The sequence below is a fragment of the Arachis stenosperma genome, chromosome 9 (genome assembly GCF_014773155.1).
Source record: "Arachis stenosperma cultivar V10309 chromosome 9, arast.V10309.gnm1.PFL2, whole genome shotgun sequence".
In the NCBI taxonomy this organism is placed as follows: domain Eukaryota; kingdom Viridiplantae; phylum Streptophyta; class Magnoliopsida; order Fabales; family Fabaceae; genus Arachis; species Arachis stenosperma.
Window position 1 is genome coordinate 21,802,672 of NC_080385.1, and position 9,984 is coordinate 21,812,655.

General features: G+C 35.4%; 1 protein-coding gene across 2 annotated transcripts; it reads left to right on the top strand.

The window, feature by feature from the left end:
• The first annotated feature begins 308 nt into the window (after nt 1-308).
• LOC130947970 (BRCT domain-containing protein At4g02110) lies at nt 309-9,733 on the top strand. 2 transcript variants are annotated; one of them, XM_057876684.1, is made up of 12 exons: nt 309-413; nt 1,480-1,865; nt 1,969-2,058; nt 2,167-2,271; nt 3,395-3,496; nt 3,591-3,675; nt 3,865-3,934; nt 4,095-4,139; nt 5,076-5,317; nt 5,405-7,361; nt 7,455-7,671; nt 8,897-9,733. In XM_057876684.1, the coding sequence occupies exons 2-12, from the start codon at nt 1,782-1,784 to the stop codon at nt 9,467-9,469; spliced, it is 3,570 nt and encodes a 1,189-aa protein (XP_057732667.1). In that variant the 5' UTR covers nt 309-413; nt 1,480-1,781; the 3' UTR covers nt 9,470-9,733. The 2 variants fall into 2 exon arrangements, with proteins under 2 accessions (XP_057732667.1, XP_057732665.1); XM_057876682.1 differs by having other exon boundaries at nt 5,076-7,361.
• The last annotated feature ends 251 nt before the right edge of the window (nt 9,734-9,984 follow it).

Here is a 9,984-nt window from a genome sequence, read left to right on the forward strand (position 1 = left end):
AAATCTTTACACACTTGGAATCTGTACATTATAACTACCCAACCAATATTGTCCAATTGCACAAAGACTCTCAAAGGAGTCATTAGATAATTTTTTATTTTATAAAAATTGAAAACCCTGTTTTCCCGCAAGGCAGCGATTTCAAATTTCAAACTTAAGGAGAAAAATGTAATTGACTAAGAATTTGGAAAAATGGGGGGAAAGATTTTGGTGGTAAGCAAATTATTTTCCCGGGCAATAGAGAATTAAACGAAGATGGTTTTCCAATAAACCCCATTCAGCCTATCCCAGCCTTTCTCCCTCTCAAGTCTCAATATCCCTAATTTCCCAAACTCAAACCACTCTCTCACCTCTCCCCGTACCTTCCTCCCGCCGCGCAACCGTCCTCCGCCGTCTCTACCACCAACCTCCAGGTAACCAATGTCTTGCACATTCCATTTCTTCATTCTCGTTCTGATCTGGTCCATTTTCGCTCCTATCCGCAGATCTGGTTTTACTCTGTTATGACTTTGATTCGCTCTCTTCCTTCAGTTTTCAGTTTCTTAACATGTTTCGACTGTTACAGTGTTCTTACATGCTGTTCGTAACTTTGATTTTTACATATTAGAGATGTTGTTGACCTAATAGATCCAACTATACTCGTTTTAATGAGTTATATATGGTTTATCTTTTAGTATTCACTCTATGTACGGCGTAGATTAGTTAGGGTGAGGGTTCAGGTTATTTGATTGAAACCATAGTTTAAATTTTAGTACATGTTTGGTGAAATGGATCTTGTTGCTGCTAAGTAGAACTTTTATCTGTACCTGCATGTATGTTAATATACTCTTGACAGCTTGTTCCCGCTTCTGCAATTATGAGAAAGCATGCTAAATACCCTAGGGTTGCACTGCGTTCGAACCATCCAAATTGGTCCACTGAGATTAAAAAGAATTGGCACAAGCCAACAATTATATTTTTGAGTATCAAAACAACCTTAACTTTGATTTAATTGTCGTATAGTCCAATTTTCTTCCCTAAATAATATTTTTTTCCCAACACAAATGAAAGCCAGTTACCCCAAAAGGATTGCATTGACTTTAAAAGAATTTCCAATGTAAAGTTACATCCAAAGGAGTGTTTTCTTTTTTATATACAATGCTTATATTTAGCTCTCATGATGGTCATTATTCTGCTATGTCATCTTTATGCTGAATAAGTCGAGACCTCCTGAAACTATGCTTGCCCTCCTCCCTTCCCCTGAAAGAGTCCTAGCAAAATGGAAAAATAAAAAACACTATGGAGTGAGAAAAACTGAAAGCATGAGTATACTGAGAAGAAAGATAAAATTGAATGAGAGCTCCCTTGTATATTGTTTATTTTAAAAGCTTGCCTTCAAGAAAGATAAATGGTGTATGCTTTATGATTTGTGGATAGTGCCAAAGTGCTTTATTGACGTCATTCATCAAAATATTTATGTTTGACTGCTATTGTGGACAGGGTGCTATTTGGAGAAATTGAGATCAGGAAGCAGGATTGGGGATCGCAAAACAGATAGAATAGTGTACTGAAACTAAGGGAGAAGATTTTGTCGCCATGGATATTGTAATTGCCGGGAAACATAAGTTTTAATGATAGTAGTAGAGAATTAAAAATCAAAATAAACCCCTCCCCTTCCTTCAACCACAGTTGCCAGCAAGGAGTTACCATTTTGAAATTTCCCTTTGTATATTCATTTGTTTCACTATTCCTTACTTGTCATCATTGAATTGAAGCCATAGCACTGATAAAGTTTACTCCAAATGCTGGGAACTAGTGATCAATCAGAAGTCTTTTGTGGTGTTCACTTCGTTCTTTTTGGTTTCAGTCCCGAGGACGAAACCGAGGTTTCCCATTTCCCTGATCTTTATTCATCTTCTGATTTCTTAAATGGCTATTTCTTTTTATTCATTGAATTTGTTATTTAATTGCTGTTAATTGTAAAAAAAGGTTCGGTTCAAGCTTGTGAACGGTGGTGCAGTGGATGAAGGCAAGTACAATGGAAGTTGCACGCACGTCATTGTCGATAAGATCATATATGTTAGTTCGATTTGCTACTTGATTTTGTTTTACCCTCGTTTTTAATTGAAACAAATAAGTACTGTGATTCCGCATTTGAATTTAAATTAATTTAATTTGTGTGTTCAGGATGATCCTGTGTGTATTGCTGCCAGAAACGATGGAAAGACAGTGGTGACTAAATTATGGGTTGATCATAGCTCTGATATTGCAATGCCCGTCGATGCTTCCTCCGTTAGTTTCTTACATATTCTTGTACTTTTTATTATTTTCTTGTGAGTGATGATTATAATAAAATCTATCTAAATACTAAATAAAGTAAAATAGTAGATATTTTATTTTATTGTGTTGAAATTTTGAATAAAAAATTAACAATCAAGTATTTCTTCCTTATAAGAGTTAGCATGATGTTTCGGGCTTGGGAAGATTTATCTGTTCTCATTTTTGACATGTCAACTTAGGGGAAGTTTGTTTTGGCTATAGTTAGTTGATGTAGTTCTTCAGCTATACAAATTATCAGGAGTAATGTGGTATATATAAATGAAATCTTGCATGTTTAAAAGTTGAGTAATGATATATTTGGTAAAATTATTTTTTTTAATAATTAAATTGTAACATAAGTTGCATGATTTAGGTTTTAGGGATTGGTGGTATTGAAATTTAAGACATAAGATAGGATTCAAGTTGTGGGGGGATTGGCCCACGATAGTAATAAATAATAGTTTTCAAAATGCCAGTAAGAGCAAAAAAAACTGGTCCTTTTGGAGATGAAAATGTTTGAATTGGATAAAATATACTATAAACTAGATTTGGGATGATTCCATTCAGAAGAAACTTGAAGGAGCTCCTATGGCGGGGAGGATTGCATATATTTGCCCATGAGAGAAGTATTTTGTGAGGAAGATGTATCTAGTGGAAGATAGTCTAATAAAAAAAAAAAACTGAAGAAAATTTTGAAAGCTGTTTGAATAGAAGAGCCTTTAAATAGCTTTGGATGCCTTGGGGTTTATATTTGATTCAAAATATATAATCAAAATTTATAAGTCCTTTGAAGTAATGCTATTTATTTGTTTTTATTTTAGAATAAAAAAATTGAATAGTTTCCTGAATAATCAGCTTTGAAGCTTGATGGCAATGTTAGTTACGTGTTGCAAACCCACCTAAAGAGACATTCTTGGTTTATTAGGCAAATTTTTCCCGTGAATCTGGTCTTTTCAATCAAAACATGAGTTCCAGAAGACGATTCGTTTTATTTACTTTGCTTTCTCAGTTCTGTTTGATAATTTTCTACCTTTCCTTCTAGCAAGGTTTGGACTTCTAGCAAATTATTTCTTGTTTAATTTTTTACATTTAGCAGGTTATGTACAGACCTCTTAAAGATTTAAATGGAATACCTGGTGCCCAGAATTTGGTTGTGTGCTTGACTGGTTATCTACGACAGGATCGTGATGATATTATGGTATGCAGTTTCTGCTACCATATTGTTTTCTTCTTCAAGGAGCATATGATTGCATTGTTGTTATGTGGTGATAATATTGGTTTGACCTTTTCAGACAATGGTTGACCTCATTGGTGCAACATTTCTTAAGCCCTTGGTGGCAAACAGGGTTACTCATCTTGTATGCTACAAATTTGAAGGTTTGTTTCATCTTATATTGTTTTGACATTTATAATCAAGAGCACACATTCATTTTTCTCTTTTGCTTTCTATTAAGTATTATTACTCATTTATGTGTGATCCTCATATCTTCTTTCCATGATCTTCTATTAAAAAGTAAAAGAAATTATCTTCCAATACCAAAGGATTGATTTATCTTTGACATATAGGGGAGAAGTATGAGCTTGCCAAGAGAATGGGAACAATAAAGCTAGTTAATCATCGTTGGTTGGAAGATTGGTATATGTCTTTTCCTATTTTGTCTTAGAGTTCCAATATTTATAGTTTGGATTGCATTCTTTCTATGTATGATTTTTTTCATCTATTTTATTTTATTTAATGACTGGTTGAAATTTTACAAAATAGCTCTGTAAATCTAAAGTGCTGCTTATTTCTTCAGCTTGAAATGCTGGGCGCTTCTTCCAGAAGAAAATTACAACAAGAGGTGAGGTGTTGCTTTGCACCATGTGAAATTGTAGACTTGCTTTAAACTACTTTTTTTATCCACAATCTAGAATGCAATCAACTGCAGCCTAAGTGTCAGTTAAGAGTCCTTTGATACAATTGATGACATCCTAGAGGGAATTGCGCCTAGTCATTGGTTAATTGAGTCATCAGAGAGTTGAGATGTCTTTTGAATATCCTATCTATAATTATAGTTCATTAACAGACACTACAGTTTGATTCCAGTTCTAACAGCAGACAAGGGGAATTTTTTCTCAGCTAATCAGCATGCATATTTATAAAGCATTCTCATTGTGATTTTGGAGATAATTTGGAATTTGTTTGAAGTTACCAACTGAGATTGATTTTAACCAATAATCTTATGAATGAAGAACTTTTGGCTTAACAGTATTTGAATGCATTCTGGAGTATACAGAAAAACATTTGCATTGCTTTAGCTCAGCATCTTATTGTCAATATATAGTTGTATATTCTTGCATTCATTTTAACTTTAAAGCTGATTTCCATATATTTAGTTGCGATGTTTCTTGCCATCTCATTATATTGTACGATTTCATAAAGATGAACTAATGGCCTCAATCATCTACTTCTACTGTATATAGAAGGGATTGAGAAAAGTTGGTGGCCAATTATTCCCCCTCCCTCTCTTTTTAACCCTTAACTCCCCCCTATGTAACTGCAGTTTTCTTATAATAACGTCTAGGAAGTTAAGGTTTTTTCCCTATATCACTAGTTTGCTATAAATGTCCATACAATATGAAAGTTGAATATAAAGATTGTGGTCTTTGCACTTTGTCTCACTGCAATTTTTTTCTCTTCTAAGATGATATAAATATAATAATACATGCTTATATTTATTTGTTTTACAAAGTTCTTATCCATTTCAACTAATTGCTCAACATTTATTTATAACCAGTGGCTATGAACTAGAGATTATGAAGTTAGAAGCTAAGGATTCTGATGAAGAAACTGAAGATTTTGATCTGGGGCAATCTGAGAGAAATATAAGCAGAAGTCCCCTCACTGCAAAATTTGGTGTTGAGGCAACTAGTGGCTTATTAAAATCAGATCGAGAGCTTTCAAGTGCCCAGCCAGAATCTACTAGTCTCAAGAATTCACCAAAAGTTGATAATAGTAAAGAATCATCAGTTATTCAAGGTAATAACAACGGAGCTGATAGAGACATAAGCTTTAGTAATGTTGATGAGCCTAAGGCAACGGATAAGTTTCTTGATGTTGCTATAGGTGCTACATCATGTCAGATACCTGAGACAGATGTTAAGATCAGGGAGTCAAAGAAGGCCAATTCTCCAAAGACAGGCTGCCAGGATGTTCTCATAACTGAAAAAGCAGAACCACATGCTGAAACTTTTAATGAGCTGGCCAATGATTTCGGATCACCATCTACTGCAAGTGCTGAAAGGGTCACACGTTCTGAAGCAAAGCTCAGTTCTATCAAGTATTATTCTAAGAACAAAAGGGGATTCACTCTTCCAAGGAGCTTAAATGATGGTTTGGATAATGGAGCTGGATCTACTGTGTCACCTTTGGCTGATTTGAAATCGGGTAACAAACATAAAACCCCGTCCAATATGGTATTAAATGGCAGTGGGGGAATCAAATCAACCAGTGCTAAAAATTCTGGGGATGTGACAATTGGTAAATTGCCGCAAAAAAGGGTAAACGAAGCTGCTTCTAATACATTAAAATCAAGGAAACTTACTTCCGATGCAAAATTATTCGTCGAGAAAACCACTTCAGAAAATGGTAAATCTGAAGCACGAAAAGTGACATCTATGGTTGAGGAACCATCCAAGTCTGAACCCTGTTTTTCTGCTGGAAAAGATAGTTTTGACAAACCCAACAAAAACTCATTTTCTAAATCCATAGCTTCTATATCCAATTCCCTATCATTTGATGAGCCTTTTACAAGAGATATAAGCCCAAAGTCAGCTCGAAGTGATAAAGCCTATCAGACTGAGTCTAAAATTAATGGGAAGCATGAAATCGCGGGTCATGGAATGGAACAAGTTGCTGGAAATGAAGTTGAGAAACACAAAGTTGCAAAAAATCTGGAGGGGTCCCCTGACAATAAGAACCCTCTGAATGGGGAATCCCCAAATTTAGATTTAGGCAATGAAGAAAGTACTAAGCTGATTAAAAGATCACCCCGCAAGAAATCAGTTGCCAAGAGAAGTTTTGGCTCTAAGCCAAAAGTTGGTGCTACTGCTAAACAGAAAACACTAGTTTCCTCAAACAGGACCATCCAGCAAGGTGAAGCTGTAAACTTTTCCAGTCGAATCAAAGAGGTACCAATTGACAATGGCGATAAACCTCAACCTATGACTGATGATAATAATAAGTCAGAGGAGCAAGAAACTGTTGTTAAACATGCAGAAGATGCCAATGGCAGACTTGAAACTATGGATGATGAAACAGAGGCTCCTGATGATAAATGTGAATTTGAGCTGGGAATGAAACACGATGAAAATAAAAACAAAGCTGATGAAACAGCAGAAAAGTCAGAAGACATGCACCATGTAACAGAATGTGAAGCAGCAGTGCCTGAGAAGGAAACTGCAGAGTTAACTGAAAAAGAGAAGGCACCTTCAGTAGATGACTCAACCATGAAACGCGAAGTAAAACATCAAGTGAAAAAGCGTCCTCTAAGTATTGCCAAGAAGGCCACTGTTGCAAAGGGACTACAGAAATCTAAAGTGGCACTGTCTGAGAATAAGATAAGCATGGAACGGGAAAATGTGGCACGAATGAAATCTGCAAAAGAAGTATCTCATGCTACAGATGCGAGCAACAAATCCTTCGCACCAAGAAAGCCATTTGGAGATTCAGAAGAACAGAAGGAAAATAGACCAATTGATGAGGGAGAGCAGGATATGCCTGAGGCCAAATCTGTTGCCAATCGAACTAATAAATTGAGTTCAAAGCCAGAAAAAATAAACCCCAAGCAAACAGGTTATAATCCACCTTTGTCAGAAGCTAACAAAAGATTGAAAACTGAACCACCATGTTTCATATTAACGGGGCATCACTTTCTGAGAAAGGATTTCCAACAATTGATAAAGAAGTTAAAGGGCAAAGTTTGCCGGGATTCTCATCAGTGGTCATATCAAGCAACCCACTTCATAGCACCAGAGCCTCTACGCAGGATAGAGAAATTTTTTGCTGCTGCGGCATCAGGAAGGTAATGGATATAAGGCACAAACACCTACTATTTGTCTTCATTTTTCTTTAACAGGAGTAAAGATATTCTAATTAATCTTTGGATGAAATGCAGGTGGATTCTGAAAACTGATTTCTTAACTGCTAGCAATCAGGCAGGGGAATTTGTGGAAGAGGAACCTTATGAGTGGCACGATATTGGTCTCAACGAGGATGGCACGATCGATATGGAGGCTCCTAGAAAGTGGCGGCTGCTGAAAGAGCGAACAGGTCATGGTGCCTTCTATGGAATGCGCATTATTGTGTATGGTGACTGCATCACTCCACCTTTGGTAGGTTTTCTCAATCCTGGTTAATTATTTTCTTGCAAGTACTCTATCCTATCTCCTAACACTGCTTGGTCCTTATATTATATATAATAATATAACAACATCAACAACAATAATATGGTCATTTATACTTAAGTTTCTTTTTACCACCTCATTAAGAGTCTTCTGAAGTGTTCCTCCTCTCCTAACTACTGATCTATCTAACATTCGTTTAATCTTCTCTTCATATGTCCAAATCATCTAAAGACGGGATATTATTATTTTTTTCAACAAATGATGCCTCTCCAACTCTCATATTCTTTGTTTTTATTCTATCGTGTATGACTTCTCATCTGTCTAAACATCTATATCTTTCATCTTATGATGGGATAAATTATTTCAGACATCTTTAAGTCATACATTTGTCCTGAGAAATGTACTATTGAAAGAATGTCAGAATTGAAACATCTGGCTAGTCTAAAAATATTTAAACCATATGAGAAGCAACTTTAAGAACTATTTTTTTGGGTAAGCATAGAAGACCATATGATTGGATTAAAAAAGCAACATACACAGATTTGTACTTTCACAAATTAAAGACTCAAATACAAAAATATTTAGCAATTGACTTAGGAACACACAAATATGATTCACAATTAATCACTTTACTAAATAGTTATCTTTGTACTCTCTTATTTATTATTTTGATTGTTCTTCCCTTGTAAGTATCTGCCAGGCTTTAATAATTTCTTCATTGTCCGCTGCAACATTGTTTCTTCTTGGCAGCTTGTTTCACGAAGAAGACTGAGAGAACATACCCGAACTACTATTATGTTTTATGAGAAGTAATTTTTAAAACAGTTTTTTATTCAATTTTCTTTTATTAAAATCAATGTTATTTGAACAAGTTTAACAACTTTGTAGAATAATTATGGTGTAGACCAAACGCTTTCCTTATGCTCTTATTGGAAGTATTTTTCAATTTATTTTATCAAACATAACCACTACAATTTTTGACAAGTAACTCTTAAAAAACTAAGAAATCAAGCAACTTTTGAAAAGCAACAGCAATACCGATGTGCACTTTCAAAAACCCATATCGTTATAACTTACGGATAAATTCATTCAAAATTTTTTTCTATTTTTGAAAATCAAATTGAGAGATCACTCCTAACAATGTTTGCAACCATTTCATGTGTATATCAATTGTTAAATTTGACGCATCAAGCATGTCAATTATCTGTTATAGGATACTCTGAAGCGAGTGGTCAAAGCTGGAGACGGAACAATACTAGCTACCTCTCCTCCTTACACGCGCTTCCTTGGTACCGGAATCGACTATGCCATAGTTACTCCTGGAATGCCACGTGTCGACCTGTGGGTACAAGAGTTCTTAAGATACGAGATACCTTGCATTTCGGCTGACTACTTAGTCGAATATGTATGCAAACCAAGTTCCTCACTTGAGAAACATGTATTATATGACACTCATGTTTGGGCAGAAAGGTCATTTTCCAAACACCAGAATAGAGCAGAAGAGACCACTGATATTGAAGAATCAATTAGTAGCACTCCTGAAAGCAACGATATAGCTTGTGAAGTTTGTGGATCAAGGGATAGAGGGGATGTGATGCTGATTTGTGGTGATGAGAGTGGTTCTGTTGGTTGTGGAGTTGGTACACATATTGATTGTTGTGATCCTCCACTTATGGATGTTCCTGAGGAGGATTGGTTTTGCTCTAAATGCATTGTTAAACGAAACTGCTCAAACTCTCCCAAGAAAAGGAAAAAGGGTGGCTTCTCCAAGAGTAAGAGGAAATGATTTTATTGTACCTGTATAGGATATTTGCCTTAATTTGTACCCGTCTTTGGCCACTGCCAACGGTGGATTTGTCATAAGAGTATGGATAGGGGAACTCATTGTTATTGGTTCTCACTTTTGGTGAGAGCCACACTCCATTCATTGATATTATTATAATGTGGTAATTATGTACAAACTTTTCATTTCTGAGGGGCAGTAATTATGTGCAGTACTTAGTGATTGATGATGTATTAATTTTGATTTGAAGACTTGTTTGGGTAACATTTTTAGTGGACTTAGTGGTAAAACTGCCTAATGTAGTAATGTGTGTATTATATAAAATTTAAGTTAACAGTGTCACCTGTTTTGCTCAGTAGAGACTTCGGGAGCGTACTATGTTTTACATATTTTGAAATCAAGTTTATTAACATAGTATGAAATGCACTTCAACTGTATTTGAAAGTGGTCGATGTATATCGTTTATATATCAATATATCATTCCGGTAAGGGAATCGAATCGTGGGTGGATTAGAAGT

Coding starts and splice junctions, on each gene's coding strand:
- LOC130947970 (XM_057876682.1), top strand. CDS start 1,782: ATGCTGGGAACTAGTGATCAATCAGAAGTCTTTTGTGGTGTTCACTTC. Junction 3,676..3,864: donor TGTATGCTACAAATTTGAAG/GTTTGTTTCATC, acceptor TTTGACATATAG/GGGAGAAGTATGAGCTTGCC. Junction 4,140..5,075: donor GAAGAAAATTACAACAAGAG/GTGAGGTGTTGC, acceptor ATTTATAACCAG/TGGCTATGAACTAGAGATTA.